The 25392-nt window shown below is 49.6% G+C and overlaps 1 protein-coding gene across 10 annotated transcripts in view; it reads right to left on the reverse strand.

The window, feature by feature from the left end:
- The window catches only part of SCAPER (S-phase cyclin A associated protein in the ER), a 439476-nt gene that overhangs the window by 318733 nt on the left and 95351 nt on the right, over window positions 1-25392 (reverse strand). For all 10 annotated transcript variants that reach the window (XM_070054635.2, XM_051834595.3, XM_051834596.3 and 7 more), the window contains one exon: window positions 19847-20007. In XM_070054635.2, coding sequence (XP_069910736.1) covers window positions 19847-20007 — 161 coding nt within the window. The remainder of the gene's footprint in view (window positions 1-19846; window positions 20008-25392) is intronic.

Raw genomic sequence — 25392 nt, forward strand, 5'->3', positions numbered from 1 at the left:
AAGGAAAGACAAGCATCTCGCTTTGAAAGCTTCCTTTCAGCAAGAAATGTTGCTTAAAACTTGGACCTGAACCATTAACCAATAAAATAGCCAATATAAACACAACCATACAATAAAAATGGAAATAATAATCGAAGCAAATCAAAAGAGGAATATATTAAAATAAAAACTATAGCAGGCATCTTATAAACTGAGAAATTAGTTAAAGACAAATTATATTTTTTGATGGCCTATTCCTATCATAAAGAATGTTAAAAAACAGCAAATCATGCAATTAAACTGTGCGAGGACTTCTAAATACTTAGAATAATGTTAGAACAGATAGACACAAAACTGAAAATTTTGTTTCATCTCACAATTTCCACACTTGCACAATTTTTTTAGTTTTACAGATTGCTGCTCCTCCGCACGCTTGTTGTTCCCCTTTTTTTACAAGTCCTTTCTATAGTAAAGTAAGAATAAGTAAACCGCAAACTCCCAAAGCAAGAATGAGTAGAGAGAAATGAGAAAGAACGAAGTAACGAACTTCCCCCGCGAACTCTCCAACACACTCTCCAACCAACCCACACCACCATGCCGTCTCTCTCCTCCTATATAGTCCTCTCCACCAATCCCAACTCGGCTGCCCACACGCTGAGCACGCCGCTCTCCTCCAATCAGGAGCAGCTCCTGCAGCTTGTCAAGTTGGTGAGAGGCAGCTGGGTAGAAGCTGTTTACTTCTCTCCCAGCGCCATATTGTGGGAGAGCAGATGCATAGAATAAATCTTAATTCCAGTAACAGTATAGTCCGAATTGCTCCCCACAGATCCCCCTTTCTTTTTATTTTTTTGGCGTTGATACGCGCCTGTGTAAAGTTCAGTGTGATCTTCATGCTATTGACTCTTGTTTGTCGTGCTACTTCAGAGTTTGTTGAAAAATGTCCCGTATTCCAAAGATCCCAGGGATTGGTTATTCATTGTTTTCTTCCTCAAATGGAGTTTTCTTCTTCTAGATCTTCTGCTGGCAGGTTTATCAACCGAATTCTTCTCTCAGGGGTCCATATTGGTTGTGCCGCACCCTGTGGAAAAAAACAAACGGCGCCTCGTACTCTTCTGAGTAAGGGGAACGGGCCTTTCCATTGGTTGTCCTGTAAATCCTTCCACATTACCCACTGTATTGATTCCTTATCAGCTGATTGAGTATGCATTTCTGCAGGTGTTTTACCGTTCTTTTTCTTGTTCAAAAAATTAATTGTATAAAGAGCTAGGGCCAAGACGTCCTTGTTGGATGTGGCCATTTCCCCTATTCCCCCTTTTTGTTTAATTATTAAATTTTTTAAATATAAGTGAGCGCGTTCTACCACAGCTTGCCCCTGTGGATTGTATGGAATACCGGTAATATGGGAGATTCCGAATTCTTTCAAAAATGCAGCAAAACGCTTTGATGTATACGCTGGGCCGTTATCCGTTTTGATCACATGAGGAACTCCCCAGGCTGCAAAAGCCTGCAAGCAGTGTTGGATTACTTGTTGTACTCCTTCTTTATTCATGGCTGTGGCCATAATTACACCTGAGTATGTATCTACAGTGACGTGAACACAGCTTTGTCGCCCAAAAGAGGGGATATGTGTAACGTCCATCTGCCAGATATGTCCTGGTTTAAGGCCACGGGGATTGGCTCCCGCAGGAATCTTTGGAACTATGGTAACAACGCACTTTTCACAGGATCTAATGATATCTTCTGCTTGCTTGCGGGGAATATTAAATTTAAAACTTAAAGTGTGGGTGTTAACATGCCATTTAGAGTGATATTCTTTAGCTTGTTCCAAAGCGGTGCATGCAAGCAAGAATCTTGAATAGTGATCTGCCATCATGTTTCCTCGAGTAAGTGGGCCAGGTAAATTAGAATGAGCTCTTATGTGGCCTATGTAAATAGCATGCTCTCTTTGATTTAATAACCCCTGAATTTCACTTAGATAAGAATAGACTGAGGAGGATTTAAGAATAAGGCACTGTGTAGCGAGCATCTGAACTGCATTCACCACATATGCACTATCAGACAAAATATACATGGGTGCACTCTCTCTGCGTAATACTGTTGCGATAATAGCTAATTCTGCATGTTGTGGAGAAGGGGATGCTGTTAAAACGAAATATCGTTGATTGTTAAATATAGCTGCTCCTGTTCCGCCTTTAGCTCCATCCGTAAATACGGTAACTGCCCCTTGAATTGGATCCCTTCGCACCTTCTGCACCCGTTTTATTGAAACCTGTGTGCAGAAGTTAAATAGATGGCGAGGGCAGTGATTGTCAATCTCTATTTGTAGAATGAGAACCATGTATGCCCATTGCCAGCATTCCCTTGTAAAGGCTTCTACTGCCTCTTGAGCAAAGGGAACTACACATCGCTTTGGAGTCTTCCCCGCCATTTCTGTCGCCTTTTTTATTGCTGTTAATATTAAATCAGCCACCGCAATGCCTTGGGTGTATAGTACACGCGGTGCATGTGAATGTGGGTATACAAACAACAAGGGTCCTCCTTGCCAAATGACTGCGAAGGGATACAGCTGTTCCATAAAAATTAATATTTCTAGGGCTTGTTGTGGATCACATCTTTCCATCTGCATTGCTTTAATTTGTTTTTCAATTTTCTGTAACGCCAAGCGGGCTTCTATTGTCAATCTACGAGGGGAATCAAGCTGGGCATCTCCTTCTAAAATATTGAATAATGGCATCATATCTTCGGTAGTTAATTTACAATAGGGCCTCAACCAATTTAAATTGCCACACAATTTTTGGAAGTCATTAAGGGTCTGTAACCCATCTATTGCAATTTCAAATTCTAATGGGGTTACCTTTTCAGAAGTTACTTTAAGTCCTAAGTACTGTACTACTTCCCCTTTTTGTATCTTCTCTGGCGCTACTTGTAACCCAACTTTTTCCAAATATAATAGCAGCAGCTTATATGCTTCCATTAGGTGACTTTCACTTTCGGCCGTTATTAACAAGTCATCCATGTAGTGTAAAATTTGTACTTTTGGGCACTGTTGTCGAACCGGCTCTACTGCTTGGTCAACATATAGCTGGCATATGGCAGGACTGTTGGTCATTCCTTGGGGAAGCACCCTCCATTCATATCTTTTGTCGGGACCTTGATGATTAATGGAAGGTACGGTGAAAGCAAACCTCTGAGTGTCTTGTTCATGTAGAGGTATGCTAAAAAAGCAGTCCTTCAGATCGAGTACTATTAGTGGCCAATGCTTTGGGATCATAGTAGGAACCGGGAGTCCGGGTTGCAATGCCCCCATGGGTTGCATCTGCTGATTAACAGCCCGTAAATCATGCAACAACCGGTATTTCCCTGATTTTTTCTTTATCACGAATATTGGCGTATTCCATGGGGAGGTTGATGGTTGCAAATGGCCTGCCTCTAATTGTTGTGATACTATATCATTTACCGCAGCCAGCTTTTCCTGGGTAAGGGGCCACTGTGGTATCCACTTTGGCTTGTTGTCCAGCCATGACAATGGCAGCGGCTGCATCTCAGTGGCCCCCACGAAAAACCCGTGTCCTGTCTTTTAAAATCGCCTTTGGGCTGGGCTAGGTCCCTTCTGCCTTCTCTGGAGCCTAATCCTCTCTCCTGATATCCCTTTTTATACATAATACGCCGTTCTGTAGAACTCTCCAATTGATCCTCATTTGTTAACGTCAGTCCCAATTGTTCTAAAATGTCTCTTCCCCATAATGTGATGGGGAGTGCACTAACATAAGGTTGCACATTTCCCTTGTTCCCTTCTTGATCCTGCCAATGAAGCACCTGAGCACTCCTTGATGGTGTCATGGCCGCACCTAGGCCTACTAAAGTATTATCTCCTGGCTGAAGGGGCCATGACTTCGGCCAATCATTTTCCGAAATTATACTTACATCCGCACCTGTGTCTAGCAGGCCCTGAATCGACTTTCCTCTAATGGTTAAGGTCCACAGAGGTCGATCTGCTAGAGATAGGGACAAGGCTGCAAATTTCTCCCCTTGGGGTCCATGAACGTCCTGTGCTCCGATCATGATCAGTATTTGAGCCACAGGTTCTTCTGGTTTGATTTGAATAATACCCTTTGTAGATTGTATTAGCACTTTTAACTTATCAAAAGGTAACTGAATGACTCCGGTGATGACCATTAGGCCTCTCAAAGCATTTGTTTCTTTTCCTACGATTATTCCAAGTCCGTTATGCTCCGCTGAAATTGCTTCTGCCCTCACCTCTATGGCTTGTGGCCCCATTTGAGGTGTCAGTACCGAATATTCGGTGGCTCGTAACTCTGCGCGGTAAATATTTGGTTTTGGGACCGTGGCACCCACCGATTGTTTTGGCCCCGGGGTGCAGGGGCCCACATTCCGTTTTTTTGCTGTTGACCATATACACCTGATCTTCTTATGGGGCCCGGCTCATTTGGCATCCTCTGGGGATTGCCTGCGCTGTTTATTTTAAAGTAACATTCACTGACCCAATGATTTCCTCTTCTACAGCGTGGGCAAAGGCCTGGTCTTCTCGAGTTCTCTATGCCCTGCCGATCTCGGGCTGGAAATCTGGCCCTACATTCCCTCATTAGATGCCCTTCTCGACCACATCTAAAGCATATACGTCCCCTCATGTTCTGTCTAAATTGTCGGGTTACTGCTACTGCAGCATGTGATCCAGAAACTACATCATCCATGACATCCCTACAGATTTTCAAAAAGGTAGGGATGTCCTTATGCTGCCATGGTCTAAGAGCTTCCCGACATGTTTTATTGGCCTGTTCATACGCCAATCTTTTGACTAAGGGCATTGCTTCTTCCACGGTTTCGAAAATGTTTCCTGCTGCTTCCATTAATCGGTTCACGAAATCAGCGTAAGGTTCGGTAGGGCCCTGTACTATCTTAGTTAGGCTGTGTCTTACTTCTCCTTTTCTGGGTATCACCTTCCAGGCTCTTCTTGCTATCTCTCTCACCTGTAAGAGGACAGCTGTTGGTAATCGGGCCTGCTCATCGGGACTGGCAAATCGCCCTTCTCCATTTAACATTTCCTCATCCCATGCTTGATTCCCTGTTTGATAGTTCTGCTTTGAATATTCTCGCGCAAATTCTTTATAGGCAGCTAACCACAAGAGGAAGTCACCCCCGCCTAACACCGCCTTTACTAAGTTTCTCCAATCCTCAGGTATTAGGCCTTGCTGCCCGATGTTATCAAGGATTGCCTGAGTGTAACTTGCATGGGGCCCATACAATTGTACTGATTGCTGCAACTCTTTAAGTAATTTATGGTCAAGAGGCGTCCATCCCCTGTTTCCCTGTGGATCCTGAATTACAGGAAACACCTGGCCTGGTTCCTGGTACTGCTCCCAAGCAGGTTTTCTATAAACAGCTCCCCTTTGCTTGTTTTCGGTTCTTGGCCTTTCTAGCTCCTCCTGCATACCTACTCCCTCCATCACTCCTTCTTCCTCCCACTCTTCTTCAATCTCATGGGGAAAAAAGGGGCTTTTCTTTACAGGAGGAAACTTTGGTAGTACCAATGGGCGATACCGGGGTGGTGATTCATCCTTTATGGTTGAATTTGCCAGCCTTGTATGGCCAGGCATCTCTCTCGGGGGCGAGGTTCCCTCCTCAGCTTCCTTCTCCCCCCCATAAGCTTCCTGGCTCTCTAAATCCTTCTTTGATTTTCTTCTCACTTGTTCGTTACAATAGTTGCTCGCCTGGCTGCCCTGCCATAATTCTTCCTGCATTTCACTCCCCTCATTAAGCAACAACTCGATCCCTTCCGTGGGGTTCTGAAGCACCTGATCAACGAGTTGCCACAGCTTCAGCACTTCTATCGGTTCCCCAGCCTCGCGCATTTTCCGTCCCACCTGCCTCCACTGCTGTGGAAACCAGGGGGACGTCTCTATGATTGCTCTTACGAATGCATGAATTTTCCTCCCCCCTCGTTTCCCTTGCTTAGAGGAAAAGCTGCGACGAGGTGGGGAGTAGGAAGAGAGAGAGAGAGAAACCATATTTAGCCCATAGATGATCTTTAGGGAGAAACAGAGGATGGTGCCCAGGAGGAGGAAGAGGTAGCCAGTGGGCAAAGAGTAGCCAAAGAACTCCATTGTCTGTACCGTCTGTGACATGTTGGAGCAGTGAGCGTAATGGAAGACTGAGTCTCCCAGACGTTCCCAGTTAATACCTCCTTCCTAGCTTCTAATTTTCTTCCCCCGCGGCTTTTTTCCTAGGTTCTGACTAGCTTTTCACCGGCACTCTTTCCGTCCGGCCTTCCCCTAGGCTCTTTGCTAGTCTCTCTCTCCAGTAATTTCCCACTTCTTCCCGGTCTTCCCTCTTAAGTTTGCTATCCGACCTAGGTTTCCTATCCGAGTCACGGCACCACTTGCTGCTCCTCCGCACGCGGAGGAGCCGCACCGGACCGGGCGCTTGTTGTTCCCCTTTTTTTACAAGTCCTTTCTATAGTAAAGTAAGAATAAGTAAACCGCAAACTCCCAAAGCAAGAATGAGTAGAGAGAAATGAGAAAGAACGAAGTAACGAACTTCCCCCGCGAACTCTCCAACACACTCTCCAACCAACCCACACCACCATGCCGTCTCTCTCCTCCTATATAGTCCTCTCCACCAATCCCAACTCGGCTGCCCACACGCTGAGCACGCCGCTCTCCTCCAATCAGGAGCAGCTCCTGCAGCTTGTCAAGTTGGTGAGAGGCAGCTGGGTAGAAGCTGTTTACTTCTCTCCCAGCGCCATATTGTGGGAGAGCAGATGCATAGAATAAATCTTAATTCCAGTAACAGTATAGTCCGAATTGCTCCCCACACAGATGTTGTTGATGAAGCTGCACTAACTTCAAGTAAACACAACTGATAATTGAAGTGCGCCTGATGGATCCCAATCTGTATCGCTGTTTTGCTTTATCACTATGTGTAACTCACTAATACTTTCAAAAGATAAAACATTTTCATCTAATTTTTGGGATCTGACATTGAACTTATACTAGCAACATAAACTAAGACCTTTTCATGCCCACAACGAGTGTCTGGAAGCCTGGATTCGTGCTGTTCCAACCCCCAGCGTCCGCGAGAATCCACAGGTGAAGCCTCTGCGACCCGGATCTCTGCGGAAAGATTCTGAACTGCAGGCGCACACTCAGGAAGCACAGTCTCTTCAAGCTTTCCCCCTCCTTGCAGTGCACACCTGAAGCCGTGCTTCCCAAGGACTGGCAGTGTCTTCTAACCTCCCGAATGCAGTGTACAGATTGATTACAGAGTCCTCTTGTGGGGCTCACCTGGGGCGCTGGGCAGGCAGCCGAAGCTTCCCAGCTCCGCCCAGAAAGTCAAACCTCCTGACTGGGAAAGTCCGTGGCGTGGCGGCAGCACACAGGACACAACTCGGCGGGGCCGTGTGCGGAGGATGCAGCCCACAGGCCCCTCAGGCTGCGGTCCCTGAGCAGCTGTGCTGCCCACAGGCGCCCCTGCAGGGTCCCTGTCTACTCGCTCAGCCTGACTGCTCTGAATTCTTTTGCCACCTGCAACACCACCCCAATCAGTGGCTTCCCATGACATCTCAGTGGCCCATATGGGGACTTTCCCCTCTTATCACTGGGGACCCACCTCCAACATGTGGCACAACCAGGAATCCACACCTGCCACTGGCCCAGGGTCACTCTCAGCCCCTCTCTTCTGCTTGACCTCCAGCCCTTAGCGGCCAGCTCGCCCCAGCTGGGCACTTCCTCAGCGAATCCGCAGGCCCTTGTTTGTGGTCCCCCAGCACTGGCCACCCTCGGGGTGAGGTCTACACTTCTCCCTGTCCTACCTTAATGGGCTCCCTCCAGCACTGGCCGTCCTCTGGGTGAGGTCTACACTTCTCCAAGTCCCACCTTAACGGGCTCCTGCGGTCCCTCTGTCCTTCAGGAAGTAGGAAGCCTCCTGCCTCCCCACCCCCACCCCCTCTCCCACCCCAACCGCTGCTGCCCACCCCACTCAGAAGGCCCCTGTGCCTCAAGGGTGAGTGCAACTTTTTCTGCTGTCTTCTAGTCCTGGACTGGCCAGTCTCAGGAGAGAAGCCTCAGGCCGCCTTCCAAAGAGGTGGCGCTGGCTGGCCTTCAGGGGATCGGATAGCCCCACCAAGATGAACACCCCTTAAATGGAGTCTCTCACTCCAGCAAGAAGGCCCCAGAAACAGTCTGCACTGGCTGCCCCTTAGTCGGGTTGGTTTGGGGATCCTGGAAAAGCAGCATCTAGTTCTCCTTTGCAAAGCTGTCTGGCCCCAGGACAAGCGTCCAGCGTGGCAGGCCTGGCTGTCGAATGAAACTCTGAACTAGAATACTGCCCTTCAGCCTGACCTCTCCCCTCACCGTCCTTCCAAATATCATGGCCCTGTCCCAAACCCTAACCCACACAAAACCTGCCCGATGTGCCACGGTAGCTGTCACGGACCACCCTCACATGCATAACTTCTCCTCTACCCTCACCCAAAACCACCAACAGCCCTCTGCCCTATCAGGACCCACGCTGCCCTTCCTGAACCAGGTCAGGCACTGCCTGCGACCACCAGGACCCATCCCCCCAACTCCGCAATGCACCGTCCGGCCCTCTGCGGAGCGGGACACAGGGGAAGGGGGACCCCAGCACTTACGTGCCCCTGCTTGAGTCACAGCTACCCCAGAGGCCAAACCCGGCCCACGCAGCCAGGACCCCTCGCTTTACGACAGAATGCCAGGGGCTCTCCTTAGCCTTTGACCTGAGCTGGCAGGACAACACCTGTGTTATTTTCACCACACGCTGCACGCGTGAGGAAAGGGCTTGCATCTGGTCTCTGGCCCAGTGAGGGGCTGAGGAGGCTCGCAGGCAGGCAGGGGGACAACTGCAGACGTACAGGGAACACCAGTGTCACAGGCACACAGGCTTACCTGAGAGCGTCCCATCAATCACCCACCTGCGGGACGCTACTCGGGGCCTGACGTTAACCCTGCCCTACTCCATCCAGTCTGGCCGAGGCCAGGAGAGCACACACCCCCTTCCATCCTGGAAGTCTGGCAGGCCTTGCCTTCCTGGCTGTCTGGATCATCAGTCAGGCTGCACCAGAGAGCAGACAAAAACTTCAAAGCTAGGCCCCTACTTCAAGTTCTTTAACAACCGGAGGAGAGCTCAAGGACTGAAAAGCAGAAAAAGGAGAGGGAGGGGATACACGACAAGCCCAATACCCGACAGCCCCCACTGCGGGTTCCCTGTCTACCCAGGGATGACCAACTCCTGCCAGGGCACCACACACTTCCACTGCCACCAACCAGGACAATGTGGGCACACATTTCCACACCAAATCAGGTGCTCTTCCCTGGGGCTCGGCCACCTGCTGGAGCCCTGCAGCCAGGACCCTGGGACACCAGGAACCTCTGACAGACCAACAACCTCACGTGGGGTCAACGTGACCCCCTGACCAGCAGGAAGCAGTTACAGAAGACAGACTTTGGCCCACATGCCGAGGATCTGTCACTGTCAATAGGAGTGGGGGAAGGGCCGTGCCCTGGGACACCTGGCAGGCAGGAAGTCCCCAGCCCGGCATTGGAAACTGCTCAGCTCTGCCCAGAAAGGCAAACCACGTGACTGAGAAGATGCGTTGGACCACACGAAAACCAAACTCAATGGGGGTGAGAGGAGGCTGTGGCTGCGGCCACACACACACACACACACACACGCGCGCGCACTTCTCAAACCTGCACAGCAGATGGCGCTCGTTGTACCCTTACGGATTCAACACTTGGGGCTTTATTTTGAGATCTGATCTTACTTGTTCTAAAGCCTTACTTTTGACTGGACTCAGATCTAGAAGTGGCAGTCTGCTCCTGGTGTTTTTCTTTGGCCCCCTCCCTTCTCTTGGCCAAAAGTTGAGCACACTCTGCAGCCCCCTCCCTGTTCTTAGTGCGCTGTCTGTTCCGAGCAGCACGCGGGTGTTGGTGCTGCAGGACGCGTGGAGTATCTAGACACTGGATCTTGGCACTCTGTCCTGGATTCTTCTTTGTTTAAGGGTTTTCTTACAACATACAGGCAAACGTCATCCTCTTTGGAGACACTGGAGAGTTTGCGGATTCTGCTGACTCTTCTAGGTCCCAGGCAATGAGGTACCATGGTATCAGTCAATCCAGGAGTACCTTTTTCTCCGTTTTTTACAATAACCAAGCTGAGAACACTCAAATTGGCGTGGACAGTGGAGCCCTGATCAGACCTGTGCTCGCTTTCTCCTGCTCTCCTTGGTCTGTGGCAGGAATGCCCCTTTCTCAGCAGGAGGAGACCCGGCCATGGGGCAGGACACCTCGCTTCACGGGAGAACCTTGTCTCATCCCCCCACTGATTCGGGTATATAACCCTGCCGTTCTTCACCAGAGTGTCAGCAGCAACGTCTGTGGCCACACGCCTCTCATGAAAAGTACGTTTGCATTCACTGTCCACTTCCATGAGTTTCCGGCAGCCAGCAGCTGGGAACAGATACTCAGCTTCACTTTGAAGGAGCTGACGGCCTTGGTGGCACCATGAAAAAGAGCACAGTAAGTCAGGCTTGACTCACTCTGACTGCTCCAGTGAGTTACTTTTAAACCTTTTAAGATATATTTATTGATTTGAAAGTCAGAGTTGCACAAAGAGAGGAGAGGCAGAGGCAGAGGCAGAGGCAGAGGCAGAGGCAGAGAGAGAGAGAGAGAGAGAGGTCTTCCATCCGATAGTTCACTCCCCAAATGGCCTGAGCTGCTCCAATCTGAAGCCAGGAGCTTCTTCCAGGTCTCCCACATGGATGCAGGGGCCCAAGCACTTGGGCCATCTTCCACTGCTTTTCCAGGCCATAGTAGAGAGCTGGATCAGAAGTGGAGCAGCCAGGACTAGAACCAGCGTCCATATGGAATGCCAGCACTGCAGGCCGAGGCTTTACCTGCTTTGCCACAGCGCCGGCCCCTCCAGAGAATTTTTTCACCACCAGAAATATTGGCCCCAACTGGTTGCTTCCTGTGACACCTTTTATTATCTTTTAATATCTGCAGGACCTCTGCCTACACTGTCTATTTCATGACTGGTGTGACACCTTGTTTTTTCTTGATCAGGATGACTGGAAGTCCACAACTAAAATTTTATTATTGTATTTAAAGAACCACCATTTGGTTTTGTTGAGTTTCTCTACGCTCTCCTATGTATTTTCTTTCTTTCTATTGGGTTTAACTTACTGTTATTTTCTAACTCAAGAGATGCACACCAAGTAGATCTTAGCTTTTCTTATTTTCTACTATTACAAATGAGGGTGGAAAATCATCCCAAAGCATAGTTTTACCTTAATCTCACAAGTGTTTAATGTTTGCTTTCATTCCGTTCACTTTTTCTAATTGTCACTGTGATGTCCCTACTGATTCAAGGAATTATTGAGAAGCATTCCAGGAATTCTACAGCTGTAATTCTGTCCTTGATCTCTAACTTAATGCTGTGGTGATCAGTGACAAGCAGTGATGTAAATGACCTGACGAGTCTAGAGACCTGCCTGACGGCCCATGTTCCATGCGGGCTGGAGTATGTGTTTGGACTTCTAGTTCTGGGTGTGACAAAACAACGTGTATCCAACCAGGCCCTCATCCTGCCAAAAACAACAGCAAAGCTGGACACGGCGTATAAATGAAAGGTTTAAAGGCCTTAGAAGGCAACCAATGAGAACTGCAGCTCCTGAGCCAGGGGAAGGACCACAACACCCTCCCGTTTTCCCAGAGGTCATCTGAAATTCCGAGTCCAGGAATGAGTCCTAGCAGAAACCGGCCTCCTGACAGCCGAGACAGACACTGGAGACCAGCAGCTCTAAAGCCAGAGGCAAACATCTTAGAGGAAGCTGGGAAGTGCAGGGAAGTGAGCCCAAAAATCTGCATTCCATCTCCCCTGGAGAAGTCTGACAACTACTGCGTTTTGCATATACAAGGCAAGACTCCAAGAACCCTAGCAGAAAGCACCAGCTGGGAAGTTAATGAGCTCAGCAGTTATTGCAGCAATTGTTTAGTGCTAAGGAAAGAAGAGACTGAATCCAGGAATGCAGCGGCCTTGGCAAGCAACCCTGGCTTACAGCTGAGACCCCAAAAAGAATGGGACAAAATTCAAACATCAACCTTAAAATCTGACATCAAACTCTGAAAGAATCAGGGTAGTCCACTTGTTCTCTATCACCTTGACACAGAAAAAAAACATTTTCAGGAGGAGTCACTATAATTTTTAATACGTAATGTTTAGACATCCAGTTAGAAATTGTAAGGCATACTTTATATAAAAAGGGAGGGAGGGTCAGACAACTGAAAACTTACCAAACTTTTTAACATTACATCAAGGCAATTTAGATACTTAATTTTTCAGGGACAGATGTCTTAAATTAGCTATGATAAACTCATTCAACATGGAAAGATGGAGACTTACAAGGACTGGAGGCTACTTATTAATGATCAAGTGGAAATTCAGCACAGATAAACAATGGCTCATCAGCAGATTTAACATTCAGCACAGAGGATTAGCAGATTCAGAATGCGTATCAATAAAAAGTATCCAGACCAAGTATCAAAAGAAAACAGGATGCAGAATTAGTGAGACATGCCAGTGTGTCAAGTTCATTAACCAGATGTTCAGATGCTCTACGTCTTCCCTGATTTTCCTCTATTTCTAACTATCAATTATTGATACAACCATGCTAATACTTCCCAGTGTGAGTGTAGCTCTCTGTCAATTTTTCCTTTCAGTTCTGTACGTTGTTTTATATTTTGAAGTTATTTCAGATATGTATAAACTGACAATTATGACATCTTAATATTGAACTGATCTTTTATAAATCCTTTCTATTGAACTGATCCGTTAATCATTAAGAAATAGCTCCTTTAAAATGGGTCTTGCCTGTTTGGTCTAATATTAACAGTAATGCCAGCTTTAATTTTGACAAGATATGCAGTCTGTCTTTCTCTTTCAAATTTTCTATGTCTTCATATCAAAGGCATGTATCTTATAAGCAAAATTAATTGGGTTTTGGCAGGCACCATGGCTCACTAGGCTAATCCTCCACCTGCGGCGCCGGAACTCCAGGTTCTAGTCCCGGTTGGGGCGCCGGTTCTGTCCTGGTTGCTCCTCTTCCAGTCCAGCTCTCTGCTGTGGCCCGGGAGGGCAGTGGAGAATGGCCCAAGTGCTTGGGTCCCTGCACTCGCGTGGGAGACCAGGAGAAGCACCTGGCTCCTGGCTTCAGATCGGCGCAGTGCTCCGGCCATAGCGGCCATCTGGGGGTGAACCAACGGAAGGAAGACCTTTCTCTGTCTCTCTCTCTCATTGTCTAATTCCGTCAAAATAAAAAAAAGAAATTAATTCTGTTTTGCTTTAAATGCAGGCTAACAAACTGCTTTTGTAACCGAACACCTAAAAAAATTTATATTTCATGTAGGACACACCTTTGTAAACTCTGAGACAATGCCAAGACCACAGAAAAATAAACCCCAGGTATTGCTCTCCTGTCTTCTGCACTGATGTGAAAAATCCTCATTGCACATCATCTTAAGCTTCCCAGGACATTATGCTTCACACAGTGAGTGCACACCCAGTGTCCCCTGTATGCTGACTCCCTCAGGGTCTCCACCCCTCACACAGTGAGTGCACACCCAGTGTCCTCTGTATGCTGACCCCCTCAGGGCCTCCTCTCCTCACACAGTGAGTGCACACCCAGTGTCCTCTGTATGCTGACCCCCTCAGGGCCTCCTCTCCTCACACAGTGAGTGCACACCCAGTGTCCCCTGTATGCTGACTCCCTCAGGGCCTCCACCCCTCACACAGTGAGTGCACACCCAGTGTCCTCTGTATGCTGACCCCCTCAGGGCCTCCACTCCTCACACAGTGAGTGCACACCCAGTGTCCCCTGTATGCTGACCCCCTCAGGGCCTCCACCCCTCACACAGTGAGTGCACACCCAGTGTCCTCTGTATGCTGACCCCCTCAGGGCCTCCACTCCTCACACAGTGAGTGCACACCCAGTGTCCTCTGTATGCTGATTCCCTCAGGGGTCCTCCACTCCTCACACAGTGAGTGCACACCCAGTGTCCTCTGTATGCTGACCCCCTCAGGGCCTCCACTCCTCACACAGTGAGTGCACACCCAGTGTCCTCTGTATGCTGATTCCCTCAGGGGTCCTCCACTCCTCACACAGTGAGTGCACACCCAGTGTCCTCTGTATGCTGACCCCCTCAGGGCCTCCACTCCTCACACAGTGAGTGCACACCCAGTGTCCTCTGTATGCTGACCCCCTCAGGGCCTCCACTCCTCACACAGTGAGGGCACACCCAGTGTCCTCTGTATGCTGACCCCCTCAGGGGTCCTCCACTCCTCACACAGTGAGTGCACACCCAGTGTCCCCTGTATGCTGACCCCCTCAGGGCCTCCACTCCTCACACAGTGAGTGCACACCCAGTGTCCCCTGTATGCTGACTCCCTCAGGGCCTCCACCCCTCACACAGTGAGTGCACACCCAGTGTCCTCTGTATGCTGACCCCCTCAGGGCCTCCACTCCTCACACAGTGAGTGCACACCCAGTGTCCCCTGTATGCTGACCCCCTCAGGGTCTCCACTCCTCACACAGTGAGTGCACACCCAGTGTCCTCTGTATGCTGATTCCCTCAGGGGTCCTCCACTCCTCACACAGTGAGTGCACACCCAGTGTCCTCTGTATGCTGACCCCCTCAGGGCCTCCACTCCTCACACAGTGAGTGCACACCCAGTGTCCTCTGTATGCTGATTCCCTCAGGGGTCCTCCACTCCTCACACAGTGAGTGCACACCCAGTGTCGTCTGTATGCTGACCCCCTCAGGGCCTCCACCCCTCACACAGTGAGTGCACAACCAGTGTCCTCTGTATGCTGACTCCCTCAGGGCCTCCACTCCTCACACAGTGAGTGCACACCCAGTGTCCTCTGTATGCTGACTCCCTCAGGGCCTCCTCTCCTCACACAGTGAGTGCACACCCAGTGTCCTCTGTATGCTGACCCCCTCAGGGCCTCCACTCCTCACACAGTGAGTGCACACCCAGTGTCCCCTGTATGCTGACTCCCTCAGGGGTCCTCCACTCCTCACACAGTGAGTGCACACCCAGTGTCCTCTGTATGCTGACCCCCTCAGGGGTCTTCCACCCCTTCACGCATTTCTAGCTTTCCACCTGTCATTGCTATCCACCCACCTGAAAAACTCGAGGCAGTATTTCTTTTGGACAAGTGTGCTGACTTAAAATTTTCTCCATGTAGGTCAGCGCTGTGGCTCACTAGGCTAATCCTCTGCCTTGCGGCGCCAGCACACCGGATTCTAGTCCCGGTCTGGGCGCCAGATTCTTTCCCGATTGCCCCTCTTCCAGGCCAGCTCTCTGCTGTGGCCCGGGAGTGCAGTGGAGGATGGCCCAAGTGCTTGGGCCCTGCACCCCATGGGAGACCAGGATAAGCACCTGGCTCCTGCCATCGGATCAGCGCAGTATGCCGGCAGCAGTGCTCTGGCCGCAGCGGCCATTGGAGGGTGAACCAACAGCAAAGGAAGACCTTTCTCTCTGTCTCTCTCTCTCACTGTCCACTCTACCTGTCAAAAATAAATAAATTTAAAAAAAATTAAAAAAAATTTTTTTCTCCATGTTTATTTGTCCAGAATTGTCATGACTTCACCTTCATTTGTTATGGATGCTTTTGCTGGAGACAGAATTCTAACTTCTTCGACATCTTAAAGACGTCATTCCACTGTCAGCCAAGTGCCATCATTTCTGTTGTGCAGTCAGCCAACAGCCCACTCTTGTTCTTTTGAAAATGTCTTTCTATTGAGACGACTGGTTTTGCATTTTCCTCTCTTAGGGTTTATAGTTCCTTTTGAATCTTTCAACAGTTAGGGGAAGCTCTTCGTCCCTCTCCCAGTGCTGCCCCTGTCCCAGGCACTCCACCCTTCCACAGGCATTTCATGGATCATATGAAGTCACAAGACCAAGCAGAGACTCCTGGGGAGGGACACCGGCTCCACCAGTCCACAGTGGAAGTGACACGTGACACGTGGATGGGAGGAACTCCTGCAACCATCTTGGCAGACAGTCTGCCACAGTGCCTACCTTGTGTTCTGACAGCCACAGTCTCCCGAGAACTGCCACAACACACCCAGTGGTATCAGCCTTGGGGCCAGTGCTGGGGTGCAGTGTGTTCAGCCTCCATCTGCAGCACCAGCATCCCATACAGACAGGGGTTCTGTGTGTCCACTGCTCCACTTCCAGTCCAGCTCCTCCCTGACACATCTGGGATGGCAGGGAATGATGGCTCAAGTGCTTCAGACACTGACACCTACGTGGGAGATCTGGATGAAGCTCCTGGCTCCTGGCTTCAGCTTGGCCCAGCCTTAACCACTGCAGCTTATCTCTGTCTCTCCTTCTCTCTTTCAAATAAGTAAGTAAATCTTAAAATACGTCTATCAGCTTGCAGACTGTTAGGGTCTCTATCAGAGCTGGAAGAATTCATCGCATGCGGGTCTTCTTTATCCAGAAGCCAGGCCGAGCGCAGCAGCAGAACAGGCTGGAGGTGGAGGTGAGCAGAAGGGACCTACACCTGCAGAACCCGCCCCTTGTCCCCGTTTTAACAGACTGCTCCCACCCTCCAGTGTGCCCAGCAGGCCTCGACCTTCCCCAGAGAACAAGCCTCCAGGCTTCTGCCATGGCCCAGGAGGGAGGTCGCCTCCCCTCAGAGGTGGAGAGGTGGGGTCCCCTCCCCTCAGAGACCAGGCGTGGTCCCCTCCCCTCAGAGGTGGAGAGGTGGGGTCCCCTCCCCTCAGAGGTGGAGAGGTGGGGTCCCCTCCCCTCAGAGGTGGAGAGGTGGGGTCCCCTCCCCTCAGAGGTGGAGAGGTGGGGTCCCCTCCCCTCAGAGGTGGAGAGGTAGGGTCCCCTCCCCTCAGAGGTGGAGAGGTGGGGTCCCCTCCCCTCAGAGGTGGAGAGGTGGGGTCCCCTCCCCTCAGAGACCAGGCGTGGTCCCCTCCCCTCAGAGGTGGAGAGGTGGGGTCCCCTCCCCCTCAGAGGTGGAGAGGTGGGGTCCCCTCCCCTCAGAGGCGGGCGTGGTCCCCTCCCCTCAGAGGTGGAGAGGTGGGGTCCCCTCCCCTCAGAGACCAGGCGTGGTCCCCTCCCCCTCAGAGGCAGGTGGGGTCCTCTCCCCTCAGAGGCGGGCGGGATGGGGGGCTGCGGGCCGCTGGTGGCTCTGGAAGCAGCACTCCCACCTTCAGCCTCCCTTCCAGACACCTGATCCCCCCACCCCGACTTCTGGGCCTTCTAGGAATTCTGCGGGGAACACTGGGATGCTTTTCGGTTCTGACCCCTTTCCTGAGCTTAGGGTTCAGTAGCTCGGGTACATTTTGTCCATTACCATGAGAACTTCCCCTCCAACTTCCAAAACTGCTCATAAAATCACTTCTCTTGCCACTTTTTCCTGAAGTCCATTTTTAAGATCCTTTTATACCATATTAGCCATGTTTGGAGGAGAGCAAATTAAATACATATAGTCACTCTGTCATCTTTAACTGGAATTATTTTTTCTGGAACATAATTACCAAAGTCAACACCATGGCTGCTGTACTGCGAATCAGTGCATAACTCTGTGCATAACAGCATGGGGAACCCCAAATCTGAAGACTGCAGAGGTCTGAAACAAAATTCCCCAATGCATTAATAAAGATATAGTCAATATCTACTATTTCATTTCAACCTAGGGACTATTCATGAATAATCTAATAGCACTGCTTTAAATGAAACCGTGATATGCCCTATAACTTGATACTTCTATTGCAATTTTACATCACATTTCTCTCAGACTCTTTCAAGACACAGAAACTGAGATGTATGATTCTACACTTTCCTACTTTTTTCCTAATAGGAAGAACCCTTGCCTACTGTCAATTTTCTACTAATGAGTCTGCATAAGGAAACTAAAGGCAATGTAAGAATATGATTGGGGGGAGGGTAGTGCTGTGGTGAAGCAGGTAAAGCCACCATCTGCAGTGCCAGCATCCCATATGGGCACCGGCTGGAATCCTAGATGTTCAATTTCCCCTCCAGCTCTCTGTTATGGACTGAGAAAGCAGTGGAAGATGGCCTAAGTCCTTGGGCCCCTCAATCCACGTGGGAGACCCAGAAGAAGCTCCTGGCTCCGGGCTTCAGATCCGCGCAGCTCCAGCCATTGTGGCCATCTGGAGGGGGAGGGGGAGGACCAGCAGATGGAAGGCCTCTCTCTCTCTGCCTCTGCCTCTCTGTAACTCTGCTGTTCAACTAAATAAATAAATCTTTTTTTTTTTTTTTTTTTTTTTTTTTTTTTTTTTTTTGACAGGCAGAGTGGACAGTGAGAGAGAGAGACAGAGAGAGAAAGGTCTTCCTTTTGCCGCTGGTTCACCCTCCAATGGCCGCCGCTGCAGCCGGCGCACCGCGCTGATCCTGGCAGGAGCCAGGAGCCAGGTGCTTTTCCTGGTCTCCCATGGGGTGCAGGGCCCAAGCACCTGGGCCATCCTCCACTGCACTCCCTGGCCATAGCAGAGAGCTGGCCTGGAAGAGGGGCAACCGGGACAGAATCCGGCGCCCCAACCGGGACTAGAACCCGGTGTGCCGGCGCCGCAAGGTGGAGGATTAGCCTATTGAGCCACGGCGCCGGCTTAAATAAATAAATCTTTAAAAAAAAAAGATACGAGTTTTTTTCAAAGACTTATTTATTTGAAGGGCAGGGTTACACAGAAAGGCAGGGAGGGAGAGGACGAGAGAGAGAGACAGAGAGAAACCTTCCATCTGCTGGTTCACTCCCCAAATGGTCGCAACGGCCAAGCCAGGCCAAGAGCTTGGAACTCCATTCAGGTCTCCCACACGGGTGGCAGGGGCCCAAGCACTTGGGCCATCTTCCACTGCTTTCCCAGGCACATTAGCAGGGAGCTGGATCAGAAGCAGAGCAGCTAGGACTCAAACCAGTACTCAAATTGGATGCCGGCATTGCAGGTTGCATTACGATGCCTACCCCAAAAGTTTTATTTTAAAGAGGCCAATGTAACTCACTGATATCAAAAGAGAAAAGCAAAACACGTGCATAATACAAAGATCTCAATGTCTTTTTTATGTACAATTAGTCACTTCTTTGTGAACCAAAACTCTGATGTAATATCCACTGAAGAGAAAAAAAAAAAAGCAGTTTTTGGAGCTCTCCTTAACTCGTAACATAAACTTACCTCGGTTTATCATTCTAAAATCCCAGCCTCTGGAAATCTATAAAAATATATGAATTTCTACACAAATGGTTACCTGAGCAAAATTCTTAAGAGACAAATGGTTCACAGTAAGCCAACATTATGAAACTCTTGTAACGTGTCCCTTAACTATTCTGACGGTACAGAAGAGAGGCGTGTGAGTAACGATACATAGGGAGTATTACCAGCAGCACTGACATAATAATCACATATTAATCAGCTGTGCTACTGCGACGTATATGCTGTCCGGAGAAAGGAGAAGCCCACTTTTTTCCTACTGGAAGTCAGAAGAATTCTAAAGGAATTTACATAGAAACTGACCAAAGACATCATTCTCCCGAAATTTCACACACAGGAAACCTGAACACAGAATGCTCTCCCTAGGCTATGATAATCCTGGGAAGTAGTTATGCTCCACTACAAGTTTTTTTAAAGAGTGAAAATAAAAAGATTATCTTAGACTTGAGCTAAGGTGAATTAGCATCACACAGATGACGCAAACAAAGATCAGCACGCAGTTCCACCCAGACCGATCTGGAAGAGAACAAACACCTCTCCATCCACGTGTGCGGCACAGAAAAAGAGCCAAAGTCACTTGCCATTTCTGCGTGAAGTCCTCTGCACAGGCACGGGGGGGCCAGGCTGGGCGGGGGCCGCGGCGGGGGCAGCAGTGGAGCCTGTGTGCTGAGCCTTCACCTTGTCCGCCCAGCTCACACCCGCAGGAGCCAGACGGGGAGCAGCCACGGTCCCAGGAGAGCCCCTACAGAGCAGAAAAAGGAATCAAACACAAAAGCAGTGAGCTGACATCCGTGAATAAAAGTAAATTTTAAGTTCTGTGCACGTGTGTATCCACATATGTAGAAAAATACAATCCCGCAGCAACTTAAGACAGTTATATTTATAAATGTATCTGGATCTGATGCTTCATTGATTTTATAAAACATAATGTATGGGAACAAAGAGGAGAAAGTAATAAAGACAGCAGAGGAGTCTAGCTGTTTAAAAGAAAAACTCACATAAACGGGGAATCACAATAAAATTATGCATAGCTACATCACACCTTTTTATTTTCATTTTACTTTAATAACATAAATGTGTAATAACTTGCCAATCTTGATACATGAGGCATCACACAATCGTGGCTCATTTAACCAACAGTGAACATTCAGGGTCAACTGTGCAACAACTTAACACACAGTTCTCCTCAACTTTAATATCCTTCCTAAACTTCCAGTTGGCCTGGCCATTCACGTGATGGCAAGTTTATTTTAAAAGTTCACTTTTGGAGCCGGTGCTGTGACATAGTAGGTTAATCTTCCACCTGTGGTGCCGGCATCCCATATGGGGGCCAGTTCTAGTCCCGGCTGCTCCTCTTCCAATCCAGCTCTCTGCTATGGCCCGGGGAAAGCAGAAAATGGCCCAAGTCCTTGGGCCCCTGCACCCACGTGGGAGACCCAGAAGAAGTTCCTGGCTCCTGGCTTTGGATCAGCACAGCTCCGACCACTGCAGCCACTGAGGAGGGAACCAATGGATGGAAGACCTTTCTCTCTGTTTCTCCCTCTCACTGTCTATAACTCTACCTCTCAAATAAATAAATAAAATCTTTTTTTTAAAAAAAAAGTTCACTTTTATCAAAGTTTCCCAAAAATGTGTCTTAGTTTTCATAGAAACAATGATACTTTTTGCAGTCATATTTCACTAGCTTAATTAATAGTTAAATTATGAGTTAAACTAATGAAAACAATTTGCATATTCAACCAGCAAGAGCAGAAGAGAGTAGTTACACTGAATGCAGCCTAGGCTCACAATTGTTCAATACGTTAAAAAACAACAGGGCCAGCGCTGTGACGTAGCAAGTAAAGCCAGCAACTGCAGTGCCAGCATCCCATATGGGCACGGGTTCGAGTCCCAGCTGCTCCACTTCCAATCCAGCTTCCTGCTAATGTACCTGAGAAAGCAATGGAAGATGGCCCAAGTGCTTGGGCCCCTGTTCCCTTATGGGAGACCCAGAAGACACTCCTGGCTCCTGGCTTCAGATCAGCTCAGCTTGGGCCACTGCAGCCAACTAGGGAGTGAACCAGCAGATGGAAGACTCCTCTCTCTCTCTGCCTCTCATTATCTCTGTGTAACTCAGACTTTTAAATAAATAAATAAATCTTTAAAAAAAAAACAGCATGTTTTACACTGATGACCAAGATTCTCAATTAGACTAGCAGCTAGTTATAGGGAGATCAGTTTAAGAACTTCTACCACATCTTCCCTAAAGCTTCCAGTGAGAAACCATGCACAATACAATATTCAGAACTATGGACCAATAGAACACAATACAGACCAAGCTCCATAAAGCAGTGCTCAAATGCACAAACAATTGCTCTTGTTTGTTTATATATCTTTGGCTAAGGGCCACGCAGCTGGTGAAGTCATCAAGCATCACCAAATGCCATACCACCTAGAGGCGGACGCTGTGGCAGAGCAGCCGAAGCGGCTTCGAGAGACACCATCCCTTGTGGGACTGCCAGTTCTAGCTCCAGCAGCTCAGCTTCCTGCTAACGCATCCTGGAAGGCAGCAGGTGGCTCCCGTGCTTGGATCCCCGCCACCCACAGAGGAGACCTGGAGGAGCTCCTGACTCCTGGCTTCAGCCTGGCCCCTCAGGCATGTGGGGGAATGAATCAGCAGATGGAAGGTGTCTCTCTCTCCCTCTGTCTGTCTCTTTGTCACTCTTTCAAGTACATGAAAACACACATTCAAAAGCCATACTACCTAGTAACTTCATAAGGGAACTTGAAAGCAAAACTTTGATTCTGTTGAATAAACCATCAGTTTTTACCACATGCTTTTCACTACATTGGCACATATTTGGGATATACAGACACAGGGAGGATTTTTGGTTTAAGGTCATAGCATAAACGCACACACACACAAAACAGATATTGAAACATCTGCAAATGTAGTAACAATGCAGCTGTTTCCAACAGTTAGCAGTGATCCAGGTAAAAGCTGTTATCTGTGACACAGGTGGGAGAAGAGAAGCAGCCGAGCCAGGCCCAGTTGAAAAGAGGAGAGAAATGACCAGGCCAACTGCTTTCCATCCCTCTACCACGTACCAACCGTTAAGACTCCCTGAACACAATCAGCATTCTGACAAATTCTTAAGACCAAACTTCCCAGGGGCATTTGTCAGAAAAAAAGTGTGACATTTTATTAAAAATGTTTTTATTATTCTGATTTACTTGAAAAGAGCGAGCGAGCGATCATCTGCTGCTTCACTCCCCAAACGCCCACAACATGGCTAGGCCAGGCCCAAGCCATGGACCTGGAACCCAAGCTGGCTGTCCCGCATGGGCGGGGGAGCCCGGTCCCTGGCAGGGCCACCACCTGCTGCCTCCTAGGCTGCTCGAGCAGAAAGGAGGGCGCCAACCCAGACACTCCACTACAGGACGCACACACGCAGAGCAACACCGTAACTGCTGCACCAACACCCAGCCTGGGACAAACCTCACGGGTATCACAGGCGGCAATACTGTCTGAGATAAACGAAAGGCTAACCGAAAACCTTAGAGGACGCTGGAGAATAAACCGCCCTTGGAGGGCTTTGAACAGGTCCCACATATTCCTGGAGATCAGGCAGCGTGCGCTCGCTCGCTCGCTCACTCTCTCTCTCTCACACACACACAGAGCAGTATCATGTGCACACCAGGAGCCTCATCTCTCACCTCTGACTGGCCTGGATGCACCCACAAAGCAGGGAGTGACCTCAAAGGCAGCTTGCAAACTGGAGAGGGCGCCACTAGTGTGCAGCCCTGTGCGAGGCCTGCGAGGTTCACAGGCTCAGAGCAGGTGAGAAACCCCTGTCAAGAGCTGAGGGCTCAGCTGACGCACAGACTTTAGTGGCCGCACACGGCAAACAATGTCCTACATAAATAACCACAGCTACCGTGACAGTAACAATCAGAACGGCCACACTTTCTTAAAAATGCTTAGCTCTTAACAACAACAAAAAGCCCACAAGACACGCAAATAAAGAGGAAAGTATGGCTCGCTCCCTGCAGGAACGGCAGGAACAGAGAGGCCAGACACTGCGCTTACCGAATGAAGACGCTGCATTAGCTAGTGGAATTACAATCACAGCACACTCAGAAGGAAACCACATCTCAGGAAATAAAGTATGAGAGCAAAGTTTTGCAAAAAACAGTTTCAAGAAAGACAAAATAAACGTAAAAAAGCACCACAACAGGGGATGGCGCTATGGCGTAGTCGGTAAAGCCGGTTCGAGTCCTGGCTGCTTCACTTCCAATCCAGCTCTCTGCTATGGCCTGGGAAAGCAGTGGAAGATGGCCCAAGTCCTTGGGGCCTGCACCCATGTGAGAAGACCTGGAGGAAGCTCCTGGCTCCTGGCTTCGGATCGGCACAGCTCCAGCCGTTGCAGCCATCTGGGGAGTGAACCAGCAGATGGAAGACCTCTCTCTCTCTCTCTCTCTCTCTGCCTCTGCCTTTCTGTAACTCTGCCTTTCAAATAAATAAGTAAATCTTAAAAAAAAAAAAAAAACAACACACCAGTTCTAGAGTTGAAGACTCCAATAACTGAAATACAACCTTCACAAGAGGGGTTCGGCAGAATGGCAGACCACACGCTTGGGAAAGGTCGATGGAGATCACCTCCTCCGTGCAAGGGAGGTGAACAGAGCCCCACAGACCTGTGCGACCCTCCAGAGTGCCGCCATGTGACAGTGGGTTCCCAGGGTACAGGAGGGGAAGAGGCAGCACAGCACCGCGGGGCAGGCGTGTGGACCCACGACCCCGTCATCACGCGGGATGTGAGCATCCGCTATCAGAGCGGCTTCTGATCCAGCTTCCTGCTAACACGCACGCTGGGAGGCCGCAGACGACGGCTCAGTTACGTGGTTCCCTGCCACCCACATGGGAGACACGGACTGAATTCTGGGTTCCTGGCTTCAGCCTGTCCCAGCCTTGGCGACTGTGGGCATCTGGAGGTCAATCTATGGGTAGAAGATCTTGTTTCTCCTCTCTGTATCTCTTTCAAATACAATCAAAGTAATTCTTCAAAAAGGAATATTAGAAGAAATCATGAGCAAAACCTTCCTGAATTTGATGAAAACACGAATCTACACATCCAAGAGAGTCAACACACTCCAAGCAGGCTGAACTCCGACAGCCACGCTAACACATCACAGCCAAGCTCTGGAGCTGGAGAGGACCGCGACCCGCGGAGGCACCGAGGGAGAGGCGCTGCACCCCGCAGAAGGCACCGAGGGAGAGGCGGTGCACCCCGCAGAAGGCACCGAGGGAGAGGCGGTGCACCCCTGGAAGCACCGAGAGAGAAGCGGTGTACCTTGCGGAGGCACCGAGGGAGAAGCGGTGCACCCCCGGAGGCACCGAGGGAGAGGCGGTGCACCCCCGGAGGCACCGAGGGAGAGGCGCTGCACCGAGGGAGAGGCACTGCACCCGCGGAGGCACTGAGGGAGAGGCACTGCACCCGCGGAGGCACCGAGGGAGAGGCGGTGCACCCCCAGAGGGCTCCCCGCCGACAGCAGCAGCTGACTGCTCGTCAGAAGCCATCAGGCCAGAAGGCAGTGAGACGACAGATTCAAAGCGCAGAGAGAAAAACACTGCCAACTGTGAGTTCCACGTGCCAAAAGCACTCTTCAAAACGGAAACTGGCGTCGTGGTACAGGGGGTTAAGCCCAGCTTGTGCTGCCTGCAGCCCATGTGAGAGCGCTGGCTTGAGTTCCCATCCAGCCCCCTGCTAATGTACCTGGGAAGTAGGACAGAGTACTTGGGCCCCTGAAACCCAAATGGGGGACCAGAGGTAGTCCCAGGTTCCTGGCTTCAGCCTGGTGCAGCCCTGGCTGCTGCAGACATCTGGGGACTGAACCAGCAGATAGAAGGTATCTGTCTCTGTCTACCTCGGAGTCTCTCTTTGTTTCTACCTCTCTCTGAGTCACTCTTTCAAACAAATACATTGAAACATATGAAGATACATTCCTAGAAAAACAAAAACTGGGGCTGGCATTGTGGCATAGCAGATAAAAGCGCCACCTGCAATGCCAGCATGCCATACGCTGACAAGAGCAACAGCAGACGGCCCTACTGCTGCAGGCCCCTGCCACCCACGTGGGAGGCCCG

The sequence above is a fragment of the Oryctolagus cuniculus genome, chromosome 12 (genome assembly GCF_051225735.1).
Source record: "Oryctolagus cuniculus isolate XC-2025 breed Fujian yellow rabbit chromosome 12, ASM5122573v1, whole genome shotgun sequence".
Classification (NCBI taxonomy): domain Eukaryota; kingdom Metazoa; phylum Chordata; class Mammalia; order Lagomorpha; family Leporidae; genus Oryctolagus; species Oryctolagus cuniculus.